The following is a 14,082-nucleotide window of genomic DNA, read 5'->3' as shown; positions in this document are numbered from 1 at the left end:
TAAAAAAATGTTTAATTCCACAGCCAAAAAATCAAATCTAAGCTCTGCAGTTCTGCCAAACGCAGCTGTGAATAGTCGTGGACAATGAAACAACCTACTGGTGGAGGAAACTCTACAAATATTCACAACCTCAACGATGGAGGAGCCCAGCACATCAGTGCAAAAGATAAGTGCCAAAAACCTCCCACCTCGTCCGCGGCTGCAGTGAATGGAGTTTTGGCTGAGTGCCAGATTCTCCACTCTCTCTGCAGCAGGGTTGGATGGATGAGATCGGAGAATCCCGCCCAAGGCTGAAGCATTTGCAACAATCTTCAGCCAGAAGTGCCAAGTTGATGATCCATCTTGGCCTCCTCCGGAGGTCTCTGGCATCACAAATGTCAGTCTTCAGCCAATTCAGTTCACTCCATGTGATATCAAGAAACAGCTGAAGGTATTGGATACTGCAAAGGCTATGCGCCTGACGATATCCTGGCAGTAATACTGAAGGGTTGTGCTCCAACTTTTGCCACATCCCAGTCAAGCTATTCCATTTTAGCTACAACACTGCATCTATCTGGCAATGTGAAAAATTGCCCAAGTATGTCCTGTACACCAGAAATAGGACAAATCCAACACGGCCAACTACTATCCCATCAGTCTACTCTTGATCGTCATTAAAGTGATGGAAGGGGTCATCATTTCTTTCATTCGTTCAGGGGACGTGGGCATTACTGGCTGGGCCAACGTTTATTGGCCATCCCTAATTCTCCTTGAACTGAGTGACTTGCAGGTTATTTCAGAGGACATTTAACAGTCAACCGCATTGCTGGAGATCTGGAGTTACATGTAGCCAGACCAGGTAAGGGTGGCAGAAGACATGAGTGAACCAGAAGGGTTTTTATGACAGTTGACAATCCTGGCTTTCTGTAACATGTGCACCCATTACAATCAGGGGTGCCAGTGCCATCGCTTGAGGGGAGGAAACTTTGGAAGATTTTGTTTTTCCTCATCCCCATCCTGATGTATCTCGGGTGTAATCAGCTAAGAACAGATTAGGAATGACATCCTCTGATCTGTATCACACCAGGTGCATTCATGCAGCAGGCCACTGGGAGCATCCCTCGCCTGCCCAACTTTTCACACAGCAGGAACGCATAGAGCTATGTCATTTTGCATCATGTTAATTGTGACATACGTTTGACTTAGGAATTCACTAAAGCACATTAGTCAATATGTCTGGTTTTAAACTAGACTGTAGGAGGGTGAAATTTATTTTTGCAGGTAGAACAAAGTGGACAATAGCGACCTGGCTGCCTATTTTGCACTCTGAACCATTCACAATTGCCTAGACTATCCCTTTTGATTTTTGGGATTTCTGCATAAATTGCTGGTGTTTGATATAGAAGTCAGATTTTTTTTCCTACGCTCTGTGACCTGTTTTAAACTAAAAGTCTTTTTTCTTGTGACATGGAGGAGTTTGTTACTGATGTTTCAATTATTTATCCTTGGAGAGACGAAGGATGAGAGGAGACCTAATAGAGGTGTATAAGATGTTGAGAGGCATAGATCGGGTGGACTCTCAGAGGCTTTTTCCCAGGGTGGAAATGTCTGCTACGAGAGGACACAGGTTTAAGGTGCTGGGGGGTAGGTACAGGAGAGATGTTAGGGGTAAGTTTTTCACACAGAGGGTGGTGGGCGAGTGGAATCGGTTGCCGTCAATGGTGGTGGAGGTGAACTCAGTAGGGTCTTTTAAGAGACCCCTGGATGAGTACATGGAGCTTAATAGGATGGAGGGTTATAGGTAGGTCTAGAAGGTAGGGATGTGTTCGGCACAACTTGTGGGCCAAAGGGCCTGTTTGTGCTGTAGTTTTTCTATGTTTCTATGTTTATCAATGAAAACATGGAGTGAACAATTTCCAATGCATTGGCTAAAGCATTTCCCTCAGATTACTATCTGCTACTTTAATTTGGCTGTGAAATCTACATCGTAAGATATTAAAGAAAGTGATGATAATGTGGAATGGATCTTTCATTCCTGAATCAGCTAGATTTCTGTAGTTTTTGATTAAATATGCTACCTATACAACTGCTTCCCAAACCTTCTCCTACAGTGACTCCATTTTGGGGCTTGAAGATTTTCATGACCCCCTCAGTGGAGCTGTGGGGTGAGGGAGCAGGAAGAGTGGCTTGGGTTATGGCGGACAAAGCATTTAATCTTCGAGGATTTTTAAAAACTTACCTTTTCAGTGCATTCTTTAGAGCAGGTATCAGGCCTCCAACATCAGTCAGTTAAACTGTGCCCATCATTTTAATGAAAAACAAGGATTTAAAGGGGCCTCACAGGTGTTGACATTCAGTCTGAGCCTCACGGCAGCCATTGGAGCTTTGCAGCTCGCAAACCCTAGTTTGGGAAGTCCTGAAACCTTTAATTAATTGCAGTGCCTGTTAATATTTCACCTTTAGATCTGTAAGAACTCAATCTACTCAATACAAATCTAGCACGTTTTGGACACATCATAAACCTTTACTTTGCCTATTCTGACACGTGGAAATGATTGTCCTTTTTGTTCTTCTCTAACAGGTGCCTTTCACCATTGACTCCTCAACCTTTCTGAATGTTCCATGGGCTGAATTCTTTGACAGGACAGGAATAAAGTAAGGCTGTCTCCGTTGCCTCCTGTGCACTGTTCAAAATAGGGTAGGAAGTTTCAGGAATAGAAGCTTAGAACACTCAGCACAGAAGGAGGCCACTTGGCCCATCCTATATGCTGTTTAACAGAGTCTCACTGCCTTGCTCTTTCTCTATATTGCTGCTAACATTTCCTGTTCAAGTATTTATCAAATGCTCTTTTGAAAGTTGCTGTTTAATTTGAATCCACAGTAAGAAGTCTCACAACACCAGGTTAAAGTCCAACAGGTTTATTTGGTAGCACAACCGACTAGCTTTTGGAGCGCTGCCCCTTCATCAGGTGAGTGGGAGTTCTGTTCACAAACAGGGCATATAAAGACACAAACTCAATTTGCAAAATAATGGTTGGAATGTGAGTCTTTACAGGTAATCAAGTCTTAAAGGTACAGACAATGTGAGTGGAGAGAGGGTTAAGCACAGGTTAAAGAGGTGTGTATTGTCTTCAGCAAGGACAGTTAGTGAGATTTTGCAAGCCCAGGCAAGTCGTGGGCGTTACAGATAGTGTGACATGAACTCAAGATCCCGGTTGAGGCCGTCCTCATGTGTGCGGAACTTGGCTATCAGCCTCTGCTCAGCGACTCTGCGCTGACGTGTGTCATGAAGGCCGCCTTGGAGAACGCTTACCCGAAGATCAGAGGCCAAATGCCCGTGACCGCTGAAGTGCTCCCCAACAGGAAGAGAACAGTCTTGCCTGGTGATTGTCGAGTGGTGTTCACTCATCCGTTGTCGTAGCGTCTGCATGGTTTCCCCAATGTACTATGCCTCAGGACATCCTTTCCTGCAGCGTATCAGGTAGACAACGTTGGCCGGGTTGCAAGTGTATGTACTGTGTACCTGGTAGATGGTGTTCTCACATGGGATGATGGCATCTATGTTGATGATCCGGCACGTCTTGCAGAGGTTGCTGTGGCAGGGTTGTGTGATGTCGTGGTCACTGTTCTCCTGAAGGCTGGGTAGTTTGCTGTGGACAATGGTCTGTTTGGGGTTTTGCGGTTGTTTGAAGGCAAGAAGTGGGGATGGCCTTGGCGAGATGTTCGTCTTCATCAATGACATGTTGAAGACTCCGGAGAAGATGTCGTAGCTTCTCCGCTCCGGGGAAGTACTGGACGACGAAGGGCACTCTGTCCACGGTGTCCCGTGTTTGTCTTCTGAGGAGGTCGGTGCAGTTTCTCGCTGTCGCTTCGGTGATAAAGAAGGACTGTAAGAAACGGGATAACCAGACATGGATAACGAAGGAAATAAAGGAGAGTATTAAAATAAAACAGATGCATACAGAGTGGCCAAAAAGAGTGGAGAATTAGTGGATTGGGAAAGCTTTAAAAAACAACAAAAAACGACTAAAAAAGCGATTAAGAAAGGAAAGATAGATTATGAAACTAAACTAGCTCAAAATATAAAAAATAATAGTAAAAGTTTTTACAAATATATAAAAAGGAATAGAGTGGCTAGAGTGAATGTTGGACCCTTGGAGGACGAGAGGGGGGATTTAATAGTGGAAAACAAGGAAATGGCTGAGACTTTAAATAAGTTCTTTGTGTCGGTCTTCACAGTGGAAGACACAAAGAGTTTACCGAATATTAGAGATCGAGAGTTGGTGGGAGGTGAGGTCCTTAATACAATTACTGTTTCTAAAGAGATAGTGCTTGGTAGACTAATGGGACTAAAGGTAGACAAGTCCCCGGGCCCAGATGGAATGCATCCCAGGGTACTGAAAGAAATGGCTGAGGTAATAGCAGATGCATTAGTGGTTATTTATCAAAATTCGCTGGACTCTGGGGTAGTGCCGGCTGATTGGAAAACAGCTACTGTTACGCCGCTGTTTAAAAAAGGAAGTAGACAAAAGGCGGGTAACTACAGGCCGGTTAGCTTAACGTCCGTAGTTGGGAAGATGCTGGAGTCCATCATTAAAGAGGAAATAGCAGAGCACCTGGATAAGAATGGTTCGATCAAGCAGACGCAGCATGGATTCATGAAGGGAAAGTCATGTTTGACGAATTTACTGGATTTTTATGAAGATGCACTAGTGCGGTTGGCAGAGGGGAACCGGTGGATGTGGTGTTTTTAGATTTCCAGAAGGCATTCGATCAGGTGCCTCACAAAAGGTTGCTGCAGAAGATTGGGGTACACGGAGTTGGGGGTAAGGTGTTGGCGTGGTTTGGGGATTGGCTCTCTAACAGGAAGCAGAGAGTTGGAATAAATGGGTGCTTTTCTGGTTGGCAGTTGGTGACCAGTGGCGTGCCGCAGGGATCGGTGCTGGGGCCTCAACTGTTTACCACTTACATAGATGATCTGGAGGAGGGGACTGAGTGTAGGGTATCAAAGTTTGCTGATGACACGAAGATGAGTGGGAAAGCGAATTGCATGGAGGATGCGGAATGTCTGCAGAGAGATTTGGATAGGCTGAGCGAGTGGGCGAGGATCTGGCAGATGGAATATAACGTTGGCAAATGTGAGGTTATCCACTTCGGAAGAAATAATAGTAAATTGGAATATTATTTAAATGGAGAAAAATTACATCATGCTACTGTGCAGAGGGACCTGGGGGTCCTTGTACATGAATCGCAAAAACTCAGTCTGCAGGTGCAGCAGGTGATCAAGAAGGCGAATGGAATGTTGGCCTTTATCGCGAAGGGGATGGAGTATAAAAGCAGGGAGGTCTTGCTGCAACTGTACAAGGCACTGGTGAGGCTGCAACTGGAGTACTGTGTGCAGTTTTGGTCCCCTTATTTGCGAAAGGATATACTGGCCTTGGAGGGAGTGCAGAGAAGGTTCACCAGGTTGATACCGGAGATGAGGGGTGTAGCTTATGAGGAGAGATTGAACAGATTGGGTCTGTACTCGTTGGAGTTTAGAAGGCTGAGGAGTTTAGAAGGCTTATAGAGACATATAAGATAATGAAGGGGCTGGATAGGGTAGAGGTAGAGAGATTCTTTCCACTTAGAAGGGAAACCAGAACTAGAGGGCACAGCCTCAAAATAAGTGGGGGCCGGTTCAGAACAGAGTTGAGGGGGAACTTATTCTCTCAGAGGGTGGTGAATCTCTGAAATTCTCTGCCCACTGAAGTGGTGGAGGCTACCTCGTTGAATATGTTTAAATCATGGGTAGATAGATTTCTGATTGATAAGGGAATTAAGGGATATGGGGAGCAGGCGGGTAAGTGGAACTGATTCGCCTCAGATCAGCCATGATCTTGTTGAATGGCGGGGCAGGCCCGAGGGGTTAGATGGCCTACTCCTGCTCCTATTTCTTATGTTCTTATGTCACACTATCTGTAACCCCCACGACTTGCCTGAGCTTGCAAAATCTCACTAACTGTCCTTGCTGAAGACAATCCGCATCTCTTTAACCTGTGCTTAACCCTCTCTCCACTCACATTGTCTGTACCTTTAAGACTTGATTACCTGTAAAGACTCGCATTCCAACCATTATTTTGTAAATTGAGTTTGTGTCTTTATATGCCCTGTTTGCGAACAGAACTCCCACTCACCTGATGAAGGGGCAGCGCTCCGAAAGCTAGTGGCTTGTGCTACCAAATAAACCTGTTGGACTTTAACCTGGTGTTGTGAGATTTCTTACTGTGCTTACCCCAGTCCAACGCCGCCATCTCCACATCATAATTTGAATCCACCGGACTCTCTGGCATTGCATTCCCGAACCATACGACACTCTGTTAAAAAATAATTCTCCTCATCCACATCAGCCAGCAACCACTCCACCACCCCCCCCCCCCACCCCCTGCCGCCCCTCGCACCCCAAAACCACCACATTATTTTTTTGCCAGTTATTATTAGAAAACTAGCAAAAGATTTGTTGAGGCAGGGTCTTGTGAGCAGCCAGATCACATTGGAACACCATCAGAAATCTGCTTGTAATTTCTGGTTATGGGTTCTGAGTCCAGTCCTCCTCAGTGACACAAGCTGTTCCTGAACTAATCCTTAAATGTCTCTCTCCATCTGATCCCTTATGGCAGGAATGTACAACCTGCAGATCCAGAGCCACATAGAATCATAGAAACCCTACAGTACAGAAAGAGGCCATTCGGCCCATCGAGTCTGCACCGACCACAATCCAACCCAGCCCCTAACCCATATCCCTACATATTTACCCACTAATCCCTCTAACCTACGCATCTCAGGACACTAAGGGCAATTTCTTTTAGCACGGCCAATCAACCTAACCCGCACATGTTTGGACTGTGGGAGGAAACCGGAGCACCCGGAGGAAACCCACGCAGACATGAGGAGAATGTGCAAACTCCACACAGACAGTGACCCAAGCCAGAAATCGAACCCAGGTCCCATGGAGCTGTGAAGCAGCAGTGCTAACCACTGTGCTACTGTGCCGCCCATGCAACGCTTTAGCATCTCATTTGCAGCTCCCAACCTTTTTCCAGTTAGATTGAGAAGAGTCTTAAAAAAAGTGAAGAAAAGTAAGTCATATTTTTATTGTGGAATAAAAAAATTAATCATTTTATCGCACTTTAGTTTCAAATAGTTATTTTAGCTATAAACATCATCATACTCTAAATAAACCTGTTTTAGTGATATAGTTACACCATGATATGGAGTTGCCGACGTTGGACTGGGATAGACACGGTAAGTAGTGTCACAACACCGGGTTAAAGTCCAACAGGTTTATTTGGTAGCACGAGCTTTCGGAGCGCGGGTAAGTGCAGGATTTGTTTCACAAACAGGGCAAATATAGACACAAACTCAATTACAAGATAATGGTTGGAATGCGATTCTTAACAGATAATTAAGTCTTTACAGGTGCAGACAATGCGAGTGAAGAGAGGCTTAAACACAGGTTAAAAAGATGTGAATTGTCTCAAGCCAGGACAGTTAGTGAGATTTTGCAAGCCCGGGCAAGTCATGGGGGTTACAGATAGTGTGACATGGACCCAAGATCCCGGTTGAGGCCGTCCTCATGTGTGCGGAACTTGGCTATTAGTTTCTGCTCGGCGATTCTGCGTTGTCGTGTGTCTTGAAGGCTGCCTTGGTGAACGCGTACCCGAAGATCAGAGGCTGAATGCCCTTGACTGCTGAAGTGTTCCCCGACAGGAAGGGAACACTCCTGCCTGGTAATTGTCAAGCGGTGTCCATTCATCCGTTGTCATAGCGTCTGCATGGTCTCGCCAATGTACCATGCCTCAGGACATTCTTTCCTGCAGCTTATCAGGTAGACAGTGTTGGCCGAGTTGCAAGAGTGTGTACCGTGTACCTGATGATGGATGGTATTCTCACGTGTTCTCATTGTCTCAAGCCAGGACAGTTAGTAGGATTTTGCACGCTCAGGCAAAATGGTGTGGGTTACATGTGACATGACAACTCACACCTATTTAACCTGTGATAACCCCACTCTCTGCTCGCATTGTCTGTATCTGTAAAGATTCGTATTCCAACCATTATCTTGCAATTGCATCTCTGTCTATATATGCCATGTTTATGAACCCAAATCTCCACTCACCTGAGGAGGGAGCAGTGCTCCGAAAGCTCGTGATTCCAAATAAACCTGTTGGACTTATACAAGCCAGGATAGTATGTGATTTGGAGGGGAACTAGTAGGTGATGGTGGTCACGAGAACCTGCTAGCTTTATCCTTCCAGGTGATGGAAGTTGCAGGTTTATCAGAGACCTGAGATTGATGCCCAAATCCTGAGTTAACATTCTCTTCCCACTCAGTACTGGACATGCGTCCTAAATTCTCCCTCAGTGTATTTGAACAAGCACTGGAGTGTGGCAACTAGGGGATTTTCACTGTAACTTCATTGCAGTGTTGAAGTGAGCTTATTTGTGACACTAATAAATAAACTTTAATCATGACTAAGAAAGCCAGCATTCCCTGTCAAGGGAAAAGCTGTGCCAACATTGAGAGAGACTGCCATCTAAATTTGACTCCCATTGGATTGGGCCAGGATTCACCCGTTGGCAAAATATTTATTTTCATTTACCGCCTGCACCCACCCTTCTCTCCCTCCCTCCCTCCATCTCCCACCCACCCTCAACATGTCTTCTCTCCTTCTCATGCCCCTTCCGTTCCTAAAATCAGTTGACTCCTTGTTGGAATGCGGTTTCACAGGTGCCCACTGGTATCTCACACAAGTAACCACTGTGATCCAAGGCCATAATAGGCATCAAAGTTAGCCCTTGTCCTCACCGTATATTCACTCATCTCACCAGGAATTATTAGATACCGATTAACCGGAGGTCCTAAATTAGCTTTGTCTCCCTGACCACGGAATACTGAGGCCATTGTTCATCCCTTCCTACTGACTGAGATCAGTACAGATTGGGGCTCGAATATTCCTGATCAGTGTGGTTCAGCTACTCACTGATTAAAGTGAACCATTGAGACTGGCGATCTATTTGATTTTATGTAAAAGATTTTATTTGTGTGGCTAGAAGATGTATTCTCGGCTTGCTTTGCTGATTTAAATATATAATTGATCCCTGGCAGTGGGATCACCTGTCAACAGGGTTTCCCGTTTTATGCATCCCTCCCACTAGGAGACCCGCGGCGGGGTTCACCATTGGCGGGACTGGATTATCCCACTGGTGGGAACGATCAGAAAATTCCAGCCAGGGAATTTATCCTCAATTTTAAACGTACAGAAAGGCAACTTCACAGTTCTTTAAGATCAGTGCAATTCTTTGCTGAGGTTTTGCATTGGGGTAGATAGGGATTTCAGAACAGACAGAGCTGGGCCTTTCAGGGGTGATGTCAGTAAGCACTTTTTCACACAAGGTAGTGGCAAAGCCACATGTTTTCTGTCCCCTCCCCTGAGCCAACGTTAGAGGGAGTGTATTGAGAAATGCAAGATGGTGACTCAGTGGCCTCTGTTTTTCGTAGGAAAGAGCAGGTGTGGGGTCCTAGCATTCTTGAAGATGACCAATGCCTGCTCAATGCTCAGCTCTTCCCAGTCTTCCACGTGACAGAACCCATTGGGCTGGAGGACGTGCTGTGGTTCCTGAGATCAGGGAGAGGACAGCTTCTGAGGAAATGGCAGTCAGCCTGGCGCCTGTCAATAAGGGAAATCCTGAGCTGCTTAGACCAGCAGGCCGAGCTCGCCTGGCGACAGCAGCTCTTCCTCAGCCAGGCTCAGCGTAAAGTGCAGAGTACACTGCTGGCTCGCAAAGACAACAGCCTCTGGCCCCTGATCAGGGCAGCTGTCTGTGAGGGGAAGGAGCAACAGATACTCAACACACTCGATGCAGGTGAGAGCCATTTTCGTATGGCAGCATAACTGGGAACTGATTTGCTGCTTGTAGATTTTCTTTTGTCAGTACCTCGTGGGTTTAAGGCCCATCTCAGAGACTTGAGCCCATAATTTAGTCTGGCACTTCAATACAGGGGTGCTGTATTCTCAGAGATAATGTCTTTGGATGATGAGCCTGGCCTTTCCTCTCAGGTAGATATAAAAGATTCAATGGCACTTGACCAACCTTTTACCCTTCAACCACCAATGCTAAAAGCAGCTAATCTGGTCATTTATTTCAGTGCTGTTCATGTGATCTTTCTATGTGCAAATTGGCCAATGCATTCCCCACATCACAACAGTGCACATTAGAGGTACTTTGGGATGTTGTGAAGTTATGTATTAAGATGCGAGATAAATTCAATGATTTTTTTGTTTTGTTCAGAGGTTTTTCACAGTTACATTAAAGGAACATTCTGGAGAAGCATCTATCAAAATAACTACACATTTTTAAAATAGTAAGAAGTCTCATAACACCAGGTTAAAGAATTATATTTTTAAAACATAAAAGTGTATGTTGTTTTCCCCTCGCATTGCCTTCAGAACGTACTGACTCCTACTTGGAGGGGGATGCAGGATAAGACACCATTCACTAAACAGAATCTTCCACATGTGCAAGCCCAGACAACAAGTGTGATCAAAAAGGATTGATGCCCAATCCTGTCTTGCTCCCATACCCACATATACACTAAGTATTCTGGTGCTTCCCTTCCTCACTAACCCAGAATATCCCAGTCTAACTTTATTGGCACGTTGACTGAGTTTGGTTTACGACACCACATAACCTCTGGCAATTCAGCACTCACATCAGTAGTACACTTCTGCATCTGCATGGACTGCTTGTTCAAGTCCACTTCAGTCCACAACCTTCTATCTACAGAGTGGGAGGGATTCAAACTGAGCCAAGATGTTAGTAAATTAGACATCAGTTAAACCGCACCGAGGTGACTGGGTCAGCAAGTGTGAGGAAGCAAAAGACTTTTGCCAGCCTTTTGGGTACTTTTCCAATTTAGTGAGAATGAAGTACAATTACAGTGGGCATGAAACATGGATGGTAGAGGATCATCCATCTGCCTGTTATATACACTGCCATGCAAGGTATAATGGGCAGGGTGTGTGACTGGTGAATGTGTTTTATTTATTCTTTCATGAGATGAAAGAATGGGGCATCGGTGGCAAAGCCTGCATTTATTGCCCATTCTAGTTGCCCTTAAACTGAATGACTTGTTAGCCCATTTCAGTGGGTAGTTAAGAGTTAACCATTGCTGTGGGTCTGGAGTCACATGTAGGCCAGACCAGGTAAAGATGGGAGATTTCCTTCCCAAAATAACATTAGTGAGCCAGATGGGTTTTTATGATAAATGTTGATAGTTTTATGCTCACCATTATTGAGGTTAGTTTTCAATTCCAAATTTATCAGTTGAATTTAAATTCCACCAGCTGCTATGGTGGGATTTTAACCTATGTCACCCAGAGCATTAACCTGGGCCTCTGGGTTATGCCATTACGCCACCATTTCCCCACTTCGGGCAGACGTGTATACTGAGTGGGTGTTTCGTGGGTGGTAAGGAGCAAGGGCAGAAGTGTAACCGGTGAGCATTTCTAACAGGCGGGTCTTTGACAAGTGGCTGTATATAATGGGCGAATGTACACTGGGCAGTTCATTCTTTTTTCACGGCATTGTCTAGTTAAATTTAAGCCCTGGTGAACAGTCACCAGGGGTTTTTGTCGAGTTGATGTTTACCTGTTTTCTTGGTTTACAGTCGCTATGGCCCCTGTGGACACAGGGGTTGCAGCCCGCACCCTCGCGTGTGTTGCTGATGTCTTGGGTTGCATGGCTGGAGGTCAGGGAGGGCTCCGGAGTGGACCTGCTGCCAATCCAGCATGGACTGATGCCTTCCAGTTGCTGGAAAAGGGGGACGTGGTGCTTGGTGTGAAGAGGCTGAAGGAGGAACGGGATAAATGGCTGAGCAGGTGAGGACAGAGCTTCTTCCTGGATTAATAAATTACTGGATAACTGGTAACCATGGGTTTTTGAGTAACAGCTGGTGCTACTCCTGTCTCTCGTTCGAGCTTTCTGCTCCTGAGCACTGTATTTCACCAGCCCCAGAGTGTAGGACTCCATCCATTGTGATGCCAACTCAGTTGAATAATCTGATGTTAATATTTACATTGAACATACAAAATGGCCACTCGGCCCAACTGTTCAGTGTTGTGCTCCACATGAGCCTCCTGCCACCCTAAGCTTCAACCCACTCTGTTAGCATATCCTTCTAAGTTTTGACTTGGTATCTGTGGGATAGGACCTCAGCACAAGACTTATTATGTGGAGAATTCATCCGCTGCAAAAGCAGATTGTGTACACTCTTGAGCAAATGTGCCCACGTTATTTGAATCTCCCCTATCCACAGGAATGTGGATTCAATGAGAGCGGAGATTTGAGTTTAGCTTTCAGTCTGAGGAGGGAGAAGCATCAGAAACAATGACAAACTGTCAGGTATTTGACAATTTAATGATTGCGGTATGAATCTCAATGGGAAGAATCTGTTTAACATGCATAGAGTCATAGAGGTTTATAGCATGGAAACAGGTCCTTCGGCCCAACTTGTCCATGCCGCCCTTTTTTTTTAACCCCTAAGCTAGTCCCAATTGCCCACATTTGGCCCATATTCCTCTATACCCATGTAACTGTCTAAACGCTTTTTAAAAGACAAAATGGTACCCGCCTCTACTACTAACTCTGGCAGCTTGTTCTAGACACTCATCACCCTCTGTGTGAAAAAAATGCCTCTTTGGACCCTTTTGTATCTCTCCCCTCTCACCTTAAACCTATGCCCTCTAGTTTTAGACTCCACTACCTTTGGGAAAAGATATTGACTTTCTAGCTGATCTGTGCCCCTCATTATTTTATAGACCTCTATAAGATCACCCCTCAGCCTTCTATGGTCCAGAGAAAAAAAGTCCCAGTCTATCAGACCTCTCCTTATAATTCAAACCATCAAGTCCCAGTAGCATCCATAATATCCTTTCTATAATAGGGTGACCAGAACTGTACACAGTATTCCAAATGTGGCCTTACTAATGTCTTGTACAACTTCAACAAGACGTCCCAACTCCTGTATTCAATGTTCTGACCAATGAAACCAAGCATGTTGAATGCCTTCTTCACCACTCTGTCCACCTGTGACTCCACTTTCAAGGAGCTATGAACCTGTACCCCTAGATCTCTTTGTTCTGTAACACTCCCCAACGCCCTCCCATTAACTGAGTAAGTCCTGCCCTGGTTCAATCTACCAAAATGCATCACCTCGCATTTATCTAAATTAAACTCCATCTGCCATTCGTCAGCCCACTGGCCCAATTGATCAAGATCCTGTTGCAATCTGAGATAACCTTCTTCACTGTCCACTATGCCACCAATCTTGGTGTCATCTGCGAACTTACTAACCATGCCTCCTATATTCTCATCCAAATCATTAATATAAATGACAAATAACAGTGGACCCAACACTGATCCCTGAGACACACCGCTGGTCACAAGTCTCCAGTTTGAAAAACAACCCTCTACAACCACCCTCTGGCTTCTGTCATCAAGCCAGTTTTTTTTATCCATTTAGCTACCTCACCCTGGATCCCGTGAGATTTAACCTTATGCAACAATCTACCATGTGGTACCTTGTCAAAAGCCTTGCTAAAGTCCATGTAGACAACATCAACTGCACTGCCCTCATGTACTTTCTTGGTTACCCCTTCAAAACACTCAACCAAATTTGTGAGACATGATTTTCCACCACAAAGCCATGCTGACTGTCCCTAATCAGTCCTTGCATCTCTAAATGTCTGTAGATCCTGTCTTTCAAAAAACCTTCCAACAACTTACCCACCACACATGTGGGACTCACCGGCCTGTAGTTCCCAGGCTTTTCCCTGCAACCCTTTTTAAACAAAGGCACAACATGTGCCACCCTCCAATCTTCAGGCACCTGACACGTGACTATCGATGATTCAAATATCTCTGCGAGGGGACCCGCAATTTCCTCCCTAGCCTCCCACAATGTCCTGGGATACACTTCATCAGGTCCCGGGGATTTATCTACCTTGATGCGCTTTAAGACTTCCAGCACCTCTTTGTCTGTAATATGCAAATTGGCACAGGGAC

General features: G+C 45.2%; 1 protein-coding gene across 2 annotated transcripts in view; it reads left to right on the top strand.

The window, feature by feature from the left end:
* fcsk (fucose kinase) overlaps nucleotides 1-14,082 on the top strand; it is a 376,256-nt gene that overhangs the window by 328,648 nt on the left and 33,526 nt on the right. For both annotated transcript variants that reach the window (XM_078211155.1, XM_078211156.1), the window contains 3 exons: nucleotides 2,561-2,634; nucleotides 9,518-9,882; nucleotides 11,687-11,897. In XM_078211155.1, the coding sequence (XP_078067281.1) occupies nucleotides 2,561-2,634; nucleotides 9,518-9,882; nucleotides 11,687-11,897 (650 nt within the window). The remainder of the gene's footprint in view (nucleotides 1-2,560; nucleotides 2,635-9,517; nucleotides 9,883-11,686; nucleotides 11,898-14,082) is intronic.

The sequence above is a fragment of the Mustelus asterias genome, chromosome 4 (assembly GCF_964213995.1).
Source record: "Mustelus asterias chromosome 4, sMusAst1.hap1.1, whole genome shotgun sequence".
In the NCBI taxonomy this organism is placed as follows: Eukaryota; Metazoa; Chordata; class Chondrichthyes; order Carcharhiniformes; family Triakidae; genus Mustelus; species Mustelus asterias.
The sequence above is the reverse complement of the archived record's forward strand: the minus strand, read 5'-3'. Positions and strand labels throughout refer to the sequence as shown.